The sequence below is a fragment of the Scyliorhinus canicula genome, chromosome 10 (assembly GCF_902713615.1).
Source record: "Scyliorhinus canicula chromosome 10, sScyCan1.1, whole genome shotgun sequence".
Classification (NCBI taxonomy): Eukaryota; Metazoa; Chordata; class Chondrichthyes; order Carcharhiniformes; family Scyliorhinidae; genus Scyliorhinus; species Scyliorhinus canicula.
Window position 1 is genome coordinate 41,959,795 of NC_052155.1, and position 18,322 is coordinate 41,978,116.

Sequence of the window (18,322 nt, forward strand, 5' to 3'; positions counted from 1 at the left end):
ATTGCAGAAAATACGGAGGCTGGGGATTGAGGGTGATTTAGAGATGCGGATTTGAAATTGGCTAGTTGAAAGAAGACAGAGAGTGGTAGTTGATGGGAAATGTTCAGAATGGAGTTCAGTTACGAGTGGCGTACCACAAGGATCTGTTCTGGGGTCGTTGCTGTTTGTCATTTTTATAAATGACCTAGAGGAGGGCGCAGAAGGATGGGTGAGTAAATTTGCAGACGACACTAAAGTCGGTGGAGTTGTAGACAGTGCGGAAGGATGTTGCAGGTTACAGAGGGACATAGATAAGCTGCAGAGCTGGGCTGAGAGGTGGCAAATGGAGTTTAATGTGGAGAAGTGTGAGGTGATGCACTTTGGAAAGAATAACAGGAATGCGGAATATTTGGCTAATGGTAAAATTCTTCGTAGTGTGGATGAGCAGAGGGATCTCGGTGTCCATGTACATAGATCCCTGAAAGTTGCCACCCAGGTTGATAGGGTTGTGAAGAAGGCCTATGGTGTGTTGGCCTTTATTGGTAGAGGGATTGAGTTCCGGAGCCATGAGGTAATGTTGCAGTTGTACAAAACTCTAGTACGGCCGCATTTGGAGTATTGCGTACAGTTCTGGTCGCCTCATTATAGGAAGGACGTGGAAGCCTTGGAACGGGTGCAGAGGAGATTTACCAGGATGTTGCCTGGTATGGAGGGAAAATCTTATGAGGAAAGGCTGATGGACTTGAGGTTGTTTTCGTTAGAGAGAAGAAGGTTAAGAGGTGACTTAATAGAGGCATACAAAATGATCAGAGGGTTAGATAGGGTGGACAGCGAGAGCCTTCTCCCGCGGATGGAGGTGGCTAGCACGAGGGGACATAGCCTTAAATTGAGGGGTAATAGATATAGGACAGAGGTCAGAGGTGGGTTTTTTACGCAAAGAGTGGTGAGGCCGTGGAATGCCCTACCTGCAACAGTAGTGAACTCGCCAACATTGAGGGCGTTAAAAAATTTATTGGATAAGCATATGGATGATAAGGGCATAGTGTAGGTTAGATGGCCTTTAGTTTTTTTCCATGTCGGTGCAACATCGAGGGCCGAAGGGCCTGTACTGCGCTGTATCGTTCTATGTTCTATGTGTACTGATGGCAAAGAAGGCACCAAGAGGTCCTGCACATTCACAGCAACTGGAAATTTCAACCTGCTGCGCCACAAGGCATATTGTGGGTTTCAACATTCTCTGGCCATTATCTGTTCTTGTATTAATATTTAACAGATCAGTAACTAAAAGTTAAAAAGAAGCCACAAGAACATCTCATCCACCCACGTCGACGCTACCACCAAGAAAGCACCCATGCTTCCTCTGGAAACTAAGGAAATTTGGCATGTCCACACTGACTCTTACCAACTTTTACAGGTGCACCATGGAAAGCATCCTATCTGGCTGCATCACAGCCTGGTATGGCAACTGCTCGGCCCAAGACCGCAAGAAACTTCAGAAAGTCACAACCACGCCCAGTCCATCACACAAACCCGCCTCCCATCCATTGACTCCATCTACATCTCCCACTGCCTTGGAAAAGCAGGCATCATAATCAAAGACGCCTCCACCCGGCTTACTCACTCTTCCAACTTCTTCCATCGGGCAGGAGATACAAAAGTCTGAGGACACACACGAACAGATTCAAAAACAGCTTCTTCCCTGTTGTTACCAGACTTTTAAACAACCTTCTTATGGACTGACCTGATTAATACTAAACTCCTGTATGCTCCACCTGGTGTCTAGGTATTTACATTGTGTACGTTGTGTTGCTCGATTATGTATTTTCTTTTCTTTTCATGTACTAAATGATCTGTTTGAGCTGCTCGCAGAAAAATACTTTTCACTGTACACGTGACAAAAAACAAATTGGAACAAATAAACAACAGGAATTCATGTCTGGATCTCCTTATCTGAGCAAAGATAAACTGGCATTGGAGGCACTCCACAGAAGGTTCAATAGGTTGATACTGGATTGGAGAATTTTGAGAGGTTCAGCTTGTACTCATTGGGGAGTTTAGAAAAATAAGCGGCAACCTCATTGAGACGTACGATTCTCAGGGGACATGTTGAGGTTGTTTCTCCTTGTGGGAGAGTCTCGGACCAAAGGACATAATCTAGAGTAAGGGGTTGCTCATCTAAGAAAGATGAGGAGAAATTTCTTCTCGCAGAGGATAGCGAATCTGTGGAATTCTTTACTGCAGAGGGATGTGCAGGCCTGTTCGTTAAAGGCTGAGACAGACATTCACCTGCCTCCCCCCCCCCCCCCCCCCCCCCCCCCCGCCTCCCCAAAGCACTACAATATTTCTAATTCCCTTGCCCTTTCCCCAAGCATTATGATATTTCTAATTTCCTTTAGAAAGGTAAGCGGGCAGCACGGTGACGCAGGGATTAGCACTGCTGCCTTACGGCACCGGAGTCCCAGGTTCGATCCGACTCTGGGTCACTGTCCGTGTGGAGTTTGCACATTCTCCCCGTGTCTGCGTTGGTTTCGCCTCCACAACCCAAAGATGTGCAGGGTAGGTGGATTATCCAAGCTAAATTGCCCGTTAATTGGAAAAAAATGAATTGGGTGCTCTAAATTTATTTTAAAAAAAGGTAATTGAAACTGCTTTTACCATCTTTTCAGGTGGTGCATTCCAGATCATAACTTGTTTCAGAATTACCCCATTACCTCAAATCTACTTACTGACCCTTCTGTGAAAACCTTACCTACCCTATCACAACCATTATAATAGTCAATGAAATTCTCTAACCATTGCCGTTTGAAGAACAAATTGTAGCTCCTCTATTCGCCTCCCATAACTTAATTTAATTAAATATCTCTTTTACAAGACTGAATACAACCTTCAAGCAGCAGTCTATACTACTATGAGCAGTTATCTGCAGAATCAACTGGACAGCGGTCTAATTACTGGTCAAGTGGAAACAGGAAGCCGGTTGTTTTAGAGCACTACAATGCCATTTGAGGGTTGCAATTGCCGTCACTATTTTCAGCAGCTTTCAATTAACAACTCAGTTCACCAAAGCCTCACTTTCAAGAATATAGGCAAATTGAACACTGTGCATAAAAACACCTCTTCCCCAACTTATCATTTCTCTATTTCCAGTCAATTAATCTCAACTGTAAGCCTAACACATTGCCAGGGTGAAAGAACTAAACATTTTAAGGTTTAACCAGTAATAAATAACTTAAAACTCTGAAGGCAGTTAGTCTTTTTATATTTTGAAACAAATCTCCTCCCATTCCATTAATCCCTATTTTATCTCACCTGACTACAGAATGAAGTTTCAACCTACCTCTTTACTGCAAACTCAGCTCTCTGAACAACTGAAAAAGTGCATCTTAAAGTCCTAATGAATGAATAGGTGTGTTTTATGTCGAAATTACTAAAGGCTACTTTTGTCATCGTAGCCACGCATTGAAACATAACAAAACACCATCACACATGAGCTTGCTTTAAAACAAGTTAAAAATGCTGTGAAACATTTGCTTCACTCGCTACTGCTTCATTTTGAACTTTCAACTTGGTAACCACTTCCTGTGGTCCTGCTATTTTTTCCTTCCCACATACAACAAATTTCTGTACACGGACTGATCCTCAGATCAGCATAAAGCCTCACTAGCAAGATCCTCAGTTCTTATTTGTGAAAGCAAACAGAGGGATAAAAACAGGATAACACAGAGAAGGTAATAACAGCCTCACTTATTAGTGAGGACTTCATAGTAAAAATAATACTATTCAACTTAATGGCAATGAGGTTCATAGAATTAGTTTAGAATTCTTGATCCTTTACAAACTTACATTGGCAGTTTCTGAAACTTAGGAAAAATGTAGCGTCAGTGTGAAAATAATTAATGCAATTAATTAAGGCGGCTAGGTGGTGAGCATCACACACACACACACACACACACACACGAGTGGCTCCAGCCTGGGGATTTGGTTTTTGGCTCTTTTTACCTGTTTAATGGGTGTTTTTTAGGTGGAAATTGGTACAGTGTGACCGAATTAGATCCACCCTGTCGAGTGATATCTAGGGGGGAAAATACTAGACACAAATCGGGGGAGGAATCTTCGTCCGATTCAGAAGTCTCTCGAACTTCAGAAGCAGAAAAATAGCGTAGGTCTCTGTGGCATTGCTGCCCCCTTAGTGGGTGACAGAGAAGGTGGAGTTCTTGTTGAGGAATTTCAAGAAGCAGCGACAAGCAGTTGCTGATGATTTGATGAAGGCATTTGAGGGGGTCATGGCACCTAATCGTGCAACCTTAGACAAATTGGATCAGCGGGTGAAGGTACATGGGACGACGATTAAGAAGGTGGAGGAGGCATTCAATGATCACAGTGATTGGGTTGTCTCATTGGAGGCAGAGATGGAGATGTTGGTGGGGGGGGGGGGGGGGGGGGGGAGTGAAAGGTGTTAATGACCAAATGACCTGGGGAACTACTCCAGACGTCAGAATTTAAAGATCATTGGTCTGCCAGAGGATCTGGGAGGTACAAGCGCCAAGGACTACGTTTAAGACGCTCGGGAACTTGGAGGTTCGACATGGCGTTGCTTGCGGAAAATGATTTTTACGAGCGGGTATCCTTTGCCATTAGGGAGTATGTGGAGTTGAATAAGAATGGGGAGGTCTCACCCTCAAAACACTCTGGGAAGCATTGAAGGCAGTCATTTTTTTTTTGGAGGGGGGGAGGGGGGGGAAGGAGATACTTTCATACAAGCCACATAGGGATAGATTTGGGAGGGTGGAGAGGCAGAGGCTGTCGGTCTCTATTCTGGAGGTGGATTGCCAATATTAGAGTACCCCAATGCTGGAGCTTTTGGCAGAGAAAGAAGTTACAGATGGACTTGAGATGTTGCAACCGGGAAAGATGTTGAGCTAGCTTTGTCACACGAGGGGTATGTTTTAGGAATATGGGGAGAAGGCCAGCCGCTTGCTAGCTCATCAGCTGAGGTGGTAGGATGCTTCCCGAGAGATAGTTCAGATCAGGGACTCGAATGCGGTGTTGGTTTCGGCCCCAGAGAAGGTCAATGAGGTGATTGAGACCATTTACTGTGGGTTATATCAGTCTAAGCCTCGGGAAGAGGAGGGATTGACAATGGTACAATTTTTAGGTGACCTTTCCAGAGGTGGAGCGAGATAGAAGGCAAGAGTTGGAGGTGTTGATTGGACAGGAGATTTTGAGATATATTCACCCAATGTAGACGGGTAAGGTATCAGGTCCGGATGAATTCCCGGTCTAGTTTTATAAACAGTTTTCGATGTTGCTGGTTCCGCTTATGTTGGAGCTGTTCAGTGATTCTTTGTCGGGTGGTGGCGGCGGGGGTATTACTGGCCACCCTATCGCAGGCATCATAAGAATATAAGAACTAGGAGCAGGAGTAGGCCATCTGGCCCCTCGAGCCTGCTCCACCATTCAACGAGATCATGGCTGAACTTTTGTGGACTCAGCTCCACTTTCCGGCCCGAACACCATAACCCTTAATCCCTTTATTCTTTAAAAAACTATCTATCTTTACCTTAAAAACATTTAATGAAGGAGCCTCTACTGCTTCACTGGGCAAGGAGTTCCATAGATTCACAACACTTTGGGTGAAGAAGTTCCTCCTAAACTCAGTCCTAAATCTACTTGGGAATGGAGGCTAGGGCAGTTGAATGTTCCTCCTGCAGAATGTGGGAGGAAAGGGTCACCTCTAGTATCCCTTCTGACTACATCTGCGGGAAGTGCACCCAACTCCAGCTCCTCGAGAGCCGCATTAGGGACCTGGAGCTGGAGCTGGATGAACTTCGGATCATTCGGGAGGCGGAGGAGGTTATTGAGAGGAGTTATAGGGAGGTAGTCACACCTCAGGTAAAAGAAGAAAGTAGATGGGTTACCGTCAGGGGAGGGAGAGGGAACCGGCAGGCAGTGCAGGGATCCCCTGTGGTCGTTCCCCTCTATAACAAGTATACCGTTTTGGATACTGTTGCGGGGGACGACTTACCAGGGGTAAGCAATAGGGCGCAGGTCTCTGGCACAGAGTCTGTCCCTGTTGCTCAGACGGGAAGGGAGAAGAGGAACAGAGCACTTGTCATTGGGGACTCCATAGTTAGAGGAACAGACAGGAGGTTCTGTGGGAACGAAAGAGACTCACGGTTGGTATGTTGCCTCCCAGGTGCCAGGGTTCGTGATGTCTGTGATCGTGTTTTTGGGATCCTTAAGGGGGAGGGGGAGCAGCCCCAAGTCGTGGTCCACATAGGTACCAACGACATAGGTAGGAAGAGAGATGGGGATTTGAGACAGAAATTCAGGGAGCTAGGGTGGAAGCTGAGAGCTAGAACAAACAGAGTTGTTATCTCTGGGTTGTTACCCGTGCCACGTGCTAGCGAAGTGAGAAATAAGGAGAGAGAGGAGTTGAACACGTGGCTACAGGGATGGTGCAGGAGGGAGGGTTTTGGTTTCCTGGATAATTGGGGCTCATTCTGGGGTAGGTGGGACCTCTACAAACAGGATGGTCTTCACCTGAACCAGAGGGGTACCAATATCCTGGGGGGGAGATTTGCTAGTGCTCTTCGGGGGGGTTTAAACTAATTCAGCAGGGGGATGGGAACCTAAATTGTAGTCCCAGTGTACAGGATGTTGAGAGTAGTGAGGTCAGGGATAGGGTTAAAAGTTCGAAAGAGGGCACCGGCAAGCAGGACGCTGGTTTGAAGTGTGTCTACTTCAACGCCAGGAGCATCCGGAATAAGGTGGGTGAGCTTGCAGCATGGGTTGGTACCTGGGATCTCGATGTTGTGGCGATTTCGGAGACATGGGTAGAGCAGGGACAGGAATGGTTGTTGCAGGTTCCAGGATTTAGATGTTTCTGTAAGAACAGAGAAGATGGTAAAAGAGGGGGGGGTGTGGCATTGTTAATCAAGGAAAGTATTACGGCGGTAGAAAGGACGCTTGAGGACTCGTCTACTGAGGCAGTATGGGCCGAGGTTAGGAACAGTAGAGGAGAGGTCACCCTGTTGGGAGTTGTCTATAGACCTCAGAATAGTCCCAGAGATGTCGAGGAAAGGATTGCAAAGATGATTCTTGACAGGAGCGAGAGTAACAGGGTAGTTGTTATGGGGGACTTTAACTTTCCAAATATTGACTGGAAATACTATAGTTCGAGTACTATAGATGGGTCAGTTTTTGTGCAGTGTGTGCAGGAGGGTTTTCTGACACAGTATGTAGACAGACCAACAAGGGGCGAGGCCACATTGGATTTGGTACTGGGTAATGAACCCGGCCAGGTGTTAGATTTAGATGTAGGTGAGCACTTTGGTGATAGTGATCACAATTCGGTTATGTTTACTTTAGCAATGGGCAGGGATAGGTATATACCGCAAGGCAAGAATTATAGCTGGGGGAAAGGCAATTATGATGCTATTCGGCAAGATTTAGGAGGTATAGGATGGGGAAGGAAACTGCAGGGGATGGGTACAATCGAAATGTGGAGCTTTTTCAAGGAACAGCTACTGCGTGTCCTTGTTAAGTATGTACCTGTCAGGCAGGGAGGAAGTTGTCGAGCAAGGGAGCCATGGTTTACTAAGGAAGTTGAAGCACTTGTCAAGAGGAAGAAGAAGGCTTATGTTAGGATGAGACATGAAGGCTCAGTTAGGGCACTTGAGAGTTACAAGTTAGCCAGGAAGGACCTAAAGGGAGAGTTAAGAAGAGCGAGGAGAGGACACGAAAAGTCGTTGGCGGATAGGATCAAGGAAAACCCTAAGGCTTTCTATAGGTATATCAGGAACAAAAGAATGACTCGAGTAAGATTAGGGCCAATCAAGGATAGTAGTGGAAAGTTGTGTGTGGAATCAGAGGAGATAGGGGAAGCATTAAATGGATATTTTTCGTCAGTGTTTACACTGGAGAAAGACAATGTTGTCGAGGAGAACACTCAGGTTCAGTCGACCAGGCTAGATGGAATTGAGGTTCAAAAGGAGGAGGTGTTAGCAATTTTAGAAAATGTCAAAATAGATAAGTCCCCTGGGCCAGATGGGATTTATCCTAGGATTCTCTGGGAAGCCAGGGAGGAGATTGCAGAGCCTTTGTCCTTGATATTTATGTCGTCTTTGTCGACAGGAATAGTGCCGGAAGACTGGAGGATAGCAAATGTTGTCCCCTTGTTCAAGAAGGGGAGTAGAGACAACCCTGGTAATTATAGACCTGTGAGCCTTACTTCGGTTGTGGGTAAAATGTTGGAAAAGGTTATAAGAGATAGGGTTTATAATCATCTTGAAAAGAACAAGTTGATTAGCGATACTCAACACGGTTTTGTGAAGGGTAGGTCATGTCTCACAAACCTTATTGAGTTTTTTGAGAAGGTGACCAAACAGGTGGATCAGGGTAAAGCTGTTGATGTGGTGTATATGGATTTCAGTAAGGCGTTTGATAAGGTTCCCCACGGTAGGCTATTGCAGAAAATAAGGAAGTATGGAATTGAAGGTGATTTAGCGGTTTGGATCAGTAATTGGCTAGCTGAAAGAAGACAGAGGGTGGTGGTTGATGGCAAATGTTCATTCTGGAGTTCAGTTACTAGTGGTGTACCGCAAGGATCTATTTTGGGGCCACTGCTGTTTGTCATTTTTATAAATGACCTGGAAGAGGGTGTAGAAGGATGGGTTAGTAAATTTGCAGATGACACGAAGGTCGGTGGAGTTGTGGATAGTGCTGAAGGATGTTATAGGATACAGAGGGACATAGATAAGCTGCAGAGCTGGGCTGAGAGGTGGCAGATGGAGTTTAATGCGGAAAAGTGTGAGGTGGTTCACTTTGGAAGGAGTAACAAGAATGCAGAGTACTGGGCTAATGGCAAGATTCTTGGTAGTGTAGATGAACAGAGAGATCTCGGCATCCAGGTACATAAATCCTTGAAAGTTGCCACCCAGGTTAATAGGGCTGTTAAGAAGGCATATGGTGTGCTAGCCTTTATAAGCAGGGGGATTGAGTTTCGGAACCACAGGGTCATGCTGCAGCTGTACATAACTCTGGTGCGGCCACATCTGGAGTACTGCGTGCAGTTCTGGTCACCACATTATAGGAAGGATGTGGAAGCTTTGGAAAGGGTTCAGAGGAGATTTACTAGGATGTTGCCTGGTATGGAGGGAAGGTCTTACGAGGAAAGGCTCAGGGAATCGAGGTTGTTTTCGTTAGAGAGGAGAAGGCTGAGAGGTGACTTAATAGAGACATATAAGATAGTCAGAGGGTTAGATAGGGTGGACAGTGAGAGTCTTTTTCCTCGGATGGTGATGACCAACACGAGGGGACATAGCTTTAAATTGAGGGGTGAGAGATATAGGACAGATGTCAGAGGCAGTTTCTTTACTCAGAGAGTAGTAGGGGTGTGGAACGCCCTGCCTGCAACAGTAGTAGACTCGCCAACTTTAAGGGCATTTAAGTGGTCACTGGATAGACATATGGATGAAAATGGAATAGTGTAGGTCAGATAGGCTTCAGATGGTTTCACAGGTCGGCGCAACATCGAGGGCCGAAGGGCCCGTACTGCGCTGTAGTGTTCTATGTTCTATGTTCTACTTCCCCATATTTTGAGGCTATGCCCCCTAGTTCTGCTTTCACCCACATCTATCCTATCTATTCCCTTCATAATTTTATATGTTTCTATAAGATCCCCCCATATCCTTCTAAATTCCAACGAGTACAGTCCCAGTCTACTCAACCTCTCCTCGTAATCCAATCCCTTCAGCTCTGGGATTAACCTAATCATTCTCCTCTGCACACCCTCCAGTGCCAGTACGTCCTTTCTCAAGTAAGGAGACCAAAACAGAACACAATACTCCAGGTGTGGCCTCACTAACACCTTATACAATTTCAGCATAACCTCCCTAGTCTTAAATTCCATCCCTCTAGCAATGAAGGACAACATTCCATTTGCCTTCTTAATCACCTGTTGCACCTGTAAACCAACTGTGTGACTCATGCACTAGCACACCCAGGTCTCGCTGCACAACAGCATGCTTTAATATTTTATCGTTTAAATAATAATCCTGTTTGCTGTTATTCCTATCAAAATGCATAACCTCACATTTGACAACACTGTATTCCATCTGCCAGACCCTAGCCCATTCACTTAACCTATCCAAATCCCTCTGCAGGCTTCCAGTATCCTCTGCACTTCTCGCTTTACCACTCATCTTAGTGTCATCTGCAAACATGGACACATTGCCCTTGGTCCCCAACTCCAAATCATCTCTGTAAATTGTGAACAATTGTGGGCCCAACGCGGATCCCTGAGGGACAGCACTAGCTACTGATTGCCAACCAGAGAAACACCCATTAATCCCCACTCTTTGCTTTCTATTAATTAACCAATCCTCTATCCATGCTACTACTTTACCCTTAATGCCATGCAGCTTTATCTTATGCAGCAACCTTTATGTGTGGCACCTTGTCAAAGGCTTTCTGGAAATCCAGATATACCACATCCATTGGCTCCCCGTTATCTACTGCATTGGTAATGTCCTCAAAAAATTCCACTAAATTAGTTAGGCACGACCTGCCCTTTATGAACCCATGCTGAGACTGGCCAATGGGACAATTTCTATCCAGATGCCTCGCTATTTCTTCCTTGATGATAGATTCCAGCATCTTCCCTACTACCGAAGTTAAGATCACTGGCCTATAATTTCCCGCATTCTGCTTACCTCCTTTTTTAAACAGTGGTGTCACGTTTGCTCATTTCCGATCCACCGGGACCACCCCAGAGTCTAGTGAATTTTGGTAAATCATCACTAGTACATCTGCAATTTCCCTAGCCAACTCTTTTAGCACTCTGGGATGCATTCCATCAGGGCCAGGAGACTTGTCCACCTTTAGCCCCATTAGCTTGCCCATCACTACTTCCTTAATGATAACAATCCTCTCAAAGTCCTCACGTGTCATAGCCTCATTTCTATCAGTCACTGGCATGTTATTTGTGTCTTCCACTGTGAAGACCGACCCAAAAAACCTGTTCAGTTCCTCAGCCATTTCCTCATTTCCCATTATTAAAACTCCCTTCTCATCCTCTAAAGGACCAATATTTACCTTAGCCACTCTTCTTTGTTTTATATATTTTTAAAAACTTTTACTGTCTGTTTTTATATTCTGAGCAAGTTTACTCTCATAATCTATCTTACGCTTCTTTATAGCTTTTTTAGTAGCTTTCTGTTGCCCCCTAAAGATTTCCCAGTCCTCTAGTCTTCCACCAATCTTTGCCACTTTGTATGCTTTTTCCTTCAATTTGATACTCTCCCTTATTCCCTTAGATATCCATGGTTGATTTTCCCTCTTTCCAGCATCCTTCCTTTTTGTTGGTATAAACCTTTGCTGAGCACTGTGAAAAATCACTTGGAAGGTTCTCCACTGTTCCACCATAAAGTCTTTGCTCCCAGTCTACCTTACCTAGTTATTCTCTCATCCCATAGTAATCTCCTTTGTTTAAACACAAAACACTAGTATTTGATTTTAACTTCTCACCCTCCATCTGTATTTAAAATTCCACCATATTGTGATCGCTCCTTCCGAGAGGATCCCTAACTATGAGATCATGAATCAATCCTGTCTCATTACACAGGACCAGATCTAGGACCGCTTGTTCCCTTGTTGGTTCCATTACATACTGTTCTAGGAAACTATCGCGGATACATTCTATAAACTCCTCCTCAAGGTTGCCTTGACCGACCTGGTTAAACCAATCGACATGTGGATTAAAATCCCCATGATAACTGCTGTACCATTTCTACATGCATCAGTTATTTCTTTGTTTATTGCCTGCCCCAACATAACGTTACTATTTGGTGGCCGATAGACTACTCCTATCAGTGACTTTTTCGCCTTACTATTCCTGATTTCCACCCAAATGGATTCAACCTCATCCTCCATAGCACCGATGCCATACCTCACTATTGCCCGGATGTCATCCTTAAATAATAGAGCTACACCACCTCCTTTACCATCCACTCTGTCCTTCCGAATAGTTTGATACCGTCGGATATTTAACTCCCAGTCGTGACCATCCTTTAACCATGTTTCAGTAATGGCCAGTAAATCATAGTCATTCACGATAATTTGCGCCATCAACTCATTTACTTTATTCCAAATACTACGAGCATTCAAGTAAAGTCCACTTATGTTGGGTTTTTTTACCTCTGTTTTGACTCTTAACATCTCCAGTTTTATTCCTTTTAGTATTACTGGGCCTGTTCACCGAGCTCCCCTCAGTCACTGTACCTTGTACTGTCGCCCTTTTTGATTATGTCTTCTCTGCCTTGCACTTTCCCCCTTACTTCCTTTTGCTTCTGTCCCTGTTTACTACCTTCCAACTTCCTGCATTGGTTCCCATCCCCCTGCCACATTAGTTTAAACCCTCCCCAACAGCTCTAGCAAACACCCCCCCAGGACATCTGTTCCAGTCCTGCCCAGGTCCAGACCGTCCGGTTTGTACTGGCCCCACCTCCCCCAGAACCAGTCCCAATGCCCCAGGAATTTGAATCCCTCCCTCTTGCACCATCTCTCGAGCCACGCATTCATCCTATCTATCCTGACATTCCTACTCTTGACTAGCTCGTGGCACTGGTAGCAAACCTGAGATTACTACCTTTGAGGTCCTACTTTTTAGTTTATCTCCTAACTCCCTGAATTCAGCTTGTAGGACCTCATCCCGTTATTTACCTATATTGTTGGTGCCTATGTGCACCACGACAGCTGGCTGTTCACCCCCCCCCCCCCAGAATGCCCTGCAGCCGCTCCGAGACATCCTTGACCCTTGCACCAGGGAGGCAACATACCATCCTGGAGTCTCGATTGCGCCCACAGAACCGCCTGTCTATTCCCCTTACGATCGAGTCCCCTATCACTATAGCCCTGCCATTTTTCTTCCTGCCCTGCTGCGCAGCAGAGCCAGCCACGGTGCCATGAACCTTGTTGCTGCCGCCTTCCCTGGTGAGCCATCTCCCTCAACAGTATCCAAAGCGGTATATCTGTTTTTCAGGGAGATGACCGCAGGGGACACCTGCACTGCCTTCCTACTCTTGCTCGGTCTTTTGGTTACCTATTTTCTATCTCCCTCAGTAACTTTCACTTGCGGTGTGACCAACTCGCTAAACGTGCTATTCACGACCTCCTCAGCATTGCAGATGCTCCAAAGTGAGTCTATCCGCAGCTCCAGAGCCGTCAAGCGGTCTAACAGGGCGGTCTAACAGGGGCTGCAACTGAACACACTTCTTGCACGTGAAAGAGCCAGGGACAGTGGACATGTCCCTGAGCTCCCACATCGCACACGAGGAGCATGACATGGGTCTGGGATCTAAACCTTAGGTAAACTTATACAACTACAATTTCAAAAAAACGAAAGAAAAATAAATAAATTAGACAATGAAAAGAGAAAAAAAAAGAAAGGACAAGGATCCCATGGAGTGAGTGTTGTACCAACCTTTTTCTCTGTTAAATGTTCATGCAAAACTGTTGACTACGGTGCTGGCAACTCGTTTAGAGTCTTGTCTTCCCGGGGTGGTTTCGTAAGAGCAAACAAGGTTTGTTAAGGGTCGACAACTGTTTAGGAGACTTTTGAATGTGCTGCAGTCACCCTCCTCGGTGGGTGAACCAGAGGTGATTTTTTTTAGATGGACAGGGAGGTGTTTCGTTGGGTTGAGTGGAGGTACCGTTTTGAAGTTATGGACCGATTTGGTTTTGGGACGAAATTTAGATCCTAGAATGTCCATACCAATGCCCTGAAGTAGTGGTACTTTTGATTGAACTGGTGTATGAGGCCGGAGTGCCTATTATTCCCTCTGTTTCCTTTAATAATCGAGCTGCTGGCTATTGCGCTTAGATAGTCTTCAAAATGGAGGGGGATAGAGCGTGGAGGGAGAAAGGATAGATAGGATGTCCCCGTATGCGGACAATTTGTTGTTGTACATTATGGATCGTCTCGTCAATGTGGGGAAATAATAGAGATGCTTAGGAAGTTTGGTTCCTTCTCGGAGTACATGTTAAACCTTGACAAAAGTTAATTTATTCCAGTGAATCCCCCTGGGGAGGGAGCTGATCTGGGGAGGTTACTGTTTTGTCCAGCCTGGACTAGTTTCCAGTATCTAGGAATTCAGCTGGTTCATGAATGGCCATGGCCTTCGTTCCATAAACTTAACTTTGCCAATCTGGTTGATGGGGTATAAGTTGTTTTGAAGAGGTGGGGATGTCTTTCCTTTGACAGGAAGAATCCAAACGGTGAAAATTAATATTCGTCCCAAGGTTTTTGTTTTATGGTCTCCCAATCTTCCTTTGCCAGGGTCAATAAGTTAATATCTACTTTTGTTTGGGTGGGCAAGACCCCACAAGCGTGTAGGGCTTTTCTGCAGAAGGATGTTATGAGGGGCATCGACAGGGTGGATAGGGAGCAGCTGTTCCCCTTAGTTGAAGGGTCAGTTACGAGGGGACACAAGTTCAAGGTCAGGAGGTTTTGGGGGGGGGGGGGGGTTTAGGAAAACATTTTTTCTTTCTTTTTTCTTTTAAAAATTTAGATTACCCAATTATTTTTTCCAATTAAGGGGCAATTTAGCGTGGCCAATCCACCGACTCTGCACATTTTTGGGTTGTGCGGGCGAAACTCACGCAGACACGGGGGAGAATGTGCCAACTCCACACGGACAGTGACCCAGAGCCGGGATCAAACCTGGGACCTCAGTGCAATGGGGCGGTTGTGCTAACCACTAGGCCACCATGCTGCCCGAGGAAAACGTTTTTAACCAGAGAGTGGCGACGGTCTGTAATGCATTGCCTGGGAGGATGGTGGAGACGGATTGCCTCACATCCTTGGCACATCGTAACTCTCTTTGGGGGCAGATGGAGGAGGATTCTTGTTTAGGAACGAGCTTGACGTCTCTTGTTACTGCCCCTCTCCTGTTCTTTCTGTTTAAGATTTCTATTGAACCCAGTGGTAATAGCCTCTGGGAATTTGGAACCAATTTAGGCAGCATTTTAAATTAGGGGCTGGTTTAGCTCACTCGGCTAAATCGCTGGCTTTTAAAGCAGACCAAGCAGGCCAGCAGCACGGTTCGATTCCCGTACCTGCCTCCCCGGACAGGCGCCGGAATGTGACTAGGAGCTTTTCACAGTAACTTCATTGAAGCCTACTCGTGACAATAAGCGATTTTCATTTTTCATGTTACTGTTCATTCCGATCTGTAGGAACCATGGGTTTATGCCGGGACCAGATTCAATGTTCAGGGCATGGGAGAGGTTAACAGACTTGTTTTTCGAGAGTAGGTTTACAGGGTTAGAAGCAATTTCAGAGAAGTTCCAATTTCCAAGAATCATGGAATTTACAGTGCAGGAGGCCACTCGGACTATAGAGTCTGTACCGGACCCTGGAAAGAGCACCCCACCCAAGCCGACACCACCACTCTATCCCCATAACCCAGTAACCCCACCTAACCTTTTGGACACTTAGGCACAATTTTAGCATGGCCAATCCACCTAACCTGCACATCTTTGAACTGTGGGAGGAAACTGGAGCACCCGGAGGAAACCCACGCAGACACGGGGGGAACATGCAGACTCCGCACAGACAGTGACCCGAGCTGGGAATCGAACCTGGGACCCTGGAGCTGTGAAGCAACTATGCTAACCACTGTGATACCGGGAATGTATTTAGATATCTGCAGGTGGGTACAGAGCTTCTTTTGTTTCCCTTGGTGCCTTCACTTTTGGATAGGGTTCTATCTTTGGATGAGCTAAGGGAGGGAATTTATGGGCAGATGTTGGCAACTGAGCAGGCTTCTTTGGAAGAAGTAAAGAGGAGTTGGGGGTGGTCTTGGGAGGGGAAGGTGTGGAGAGAAGCTCTGCCTAGAGTCAACTCCACCTCCTCTTGTGCGAGATTAAGCCTGACAGTTTCAGGGTGGTGAAAGGACACATTTAACTAGGGAGTGTATGAGTGGATTCTTCCCAGGGATGGAGGATAGGTGAGAGAAATGTTCTCGGGGCCGGCGAACCATACACATATGTTCTGGTTTTGCCCCAGGCGTACTGATTTTTGGTTTTTTTATTTTAGAAACAGTATCAGGGATTCTAAGGGTTAAGGTGGAACCATGCCCAATGGTGGCCATCTTTGGAGTTTCAGACTTGCCAGTGCTGCAGGAGGGGAAGAAGACCCCTCTTGCTCGGTCTTGGCTTTCGCCACTCTAATAGCCGGAGGCGAGTCTTGCTCAGGTGGAGGTCCCTGGCTTGGTTAAGGGACTTGGATTTTCTGCACCTGGAGAAGATAAAAGTATACGATGAGAGGGTTGGTGGATGGGATTTACTCAGGGTGGTGGCCGTTCATTACCTTTTTTAAGGAGCTGGGTACCGTCAGCTATTGGGGGAGGGTGGGGGGAAATGGTCAGTTTGGTAGGGGTTAGTCTTGGTACAGGGCTGTGTTGTACTTTGGATGGGGATCTTTTGTTTTTGTAATAATGTAAAAATTTGTAATAAATAAAAATTTTGAATAAAATATTTCAAAAGAAAATAATCAATACTGATGTTTAATTTTTTCTGTAGAAGTGAAATGAAGCATATTGAAATAATTTTTTCAATCTGTCCAATAATTCTTTAGAACACTGTTTAATGTCAGCCTTGAAGTAGCAATCTTGAATCAGGAGTTGACTGGCAGGAAATGGTCGGAGGTGTCATCTTACACCATCTGTTACTTCAAGGCCCTGGCTGCCTTTTCAGGTAGACACAATAAATCCCATGGCAGTATTTAAAAAGAGAAGGGCTGTTTCCCCAGTGCCCTGGAGAATATTTATCCTTTAACAAACAACTAAACCAAAAACTCGTTATTTATTTCACTCGGTTGAATATTGCTGCATGCAAAATGGCTATTGCATTTTCTATGTTAAAGCAGTGACTGGTATACAAATGCTTGGGAAAATTCAGAGATCATGAAAGGCATTGTATGAATGTAATACTTGCTTTCATGTAAGACTCTTTTCTTTTTAAACATAAATTAGAGGTGATTGGGCAGGGAGAGGCAGGCAAGGAGATGGAGCTGAGGCCACAATCAGATCAACCATGATTTTATTGAATGGCAGAGGTTAGAGAGGACAAATTGCCTACTCCTGCTCCTATTTTTTATGTTCCTAAACCACAAATAGGAAAAAAAATGTTGTGGCCAGTTAGAGAAATAGGCAGGCCCTAAGAGACTGGAGATTTGATGCTGTTGTTCTCTCTTTCGCCTACACATTTTACATTAGGAAAACTGGCTTATTAGAATTTGAGTATTGTGGTGAATCACAGTACCGTAATTCACACTGTATTACTGTCTCTGTAAGCTCGGCACACGAGCAGTTGCACTGCTCTGCCACTAGGGGGAGATGCACTGGGAGTGTACAGGAGTTTGTACTGGGCTCCACCCTTGGCTCCTCCCCCCTAACCGGAAGTATAAAGGTTGATGCTGAGAGCCTGCCTGCAGTTCATCTGGAGTTCATCGTGTCACAGGCAGGCTCTGTTGTAAGACGATTAAAACCACTGTTCACTTCTAACCACGTGTCGCGTGAATTGATGGTCTCATCAAGTATTAAAAGACCCTTCTCAGCATACTGGAGAGCAAAGCTGAGCTTGCTTGGCAATGTTTTGAGATACTGTATATAGACATTGTACAAAAAAAAAAAGTGGTGATTGGATCAAAAGCAACATGAATTTAAGAAAAATTAAAATGGAATTATTAGACAATCCCTTACCCCAGTCCAAACCAATTCATCTCACCATTTCCATTTTTCTGCTTCTCTTTCTTTCTCTTCCTCTTCTTTCAATTGTGTCTTGCTTTTTTCCTCCTTCCTCAAGCTCCGCTTTCCCTCCTTTGCTTTGATTGTGATCTTCACTTTTTTTTTTACCTTCTCTGAATTCCTTCTTGCTGTCTTGCATGCAAAGGACGTCTGTTTTGAAAATTAAAAATACAAACCTTACCTATAACATTGGGCATGTTAATATGGTATTCAGGAAGACCAAAAGAGTGAGGTCAAAACAAAAAAACTTACTACTATCTACTTTATTGAAGTTTATTTTTCCTTTTCCAGAAACAAATGCAGCAGCATATTTCCTGGCTGTTAAGAACACATCTACTTTATTGAAAAGATTGTGGCACGGTGGTGCAGTGGTTAGCAGTGCTTCCTCACTGCTATACCAACCTGGCCCTCGGTCACTGTCAATGTGGAGTTTGCACATTCCCCCCGTGTCTGCGTGGGTCTCGCTCCCGTAACTCAAAGGTGGATTGGCCATGCTAAATTTGGTTTTGGGGGGGGGGGGGGGGGGGAAGAGA

The 18,322-nt window shown here is 45.3% G+C and overlaps 1 protein-coding gene across 5 annotated transcripts in view; it reads right to left on the reverse strand.

Annotated features, from left to right (window-relative positions):
- Positions 1-18,322, reverse strand: part of LOC119972318 (DNA topoisomerase 1-like) — a 176,124-nt gene that overhangs the window by 66,045 nt on the left and 91,757 nt on the right. For 4 of the 5 annotated variants that reach the window (XM_038808830.1, XM_038808827.1, XM_038808829.1 and 1 more), the window contains one exon: positions 17,770-17,939. In XM_038808830.1, the coding sequence (XP_038664758.1) occupies positions 17,770-17,939 (170 nt within the window). Of the gene's footprint in view, positions 1-3,316; positions 3,551-17,769; positions 17,940-18,322 lie in introns of those variants that run through there. The other variant, XM_038808832.1, reaches the window with a different exon arrangement.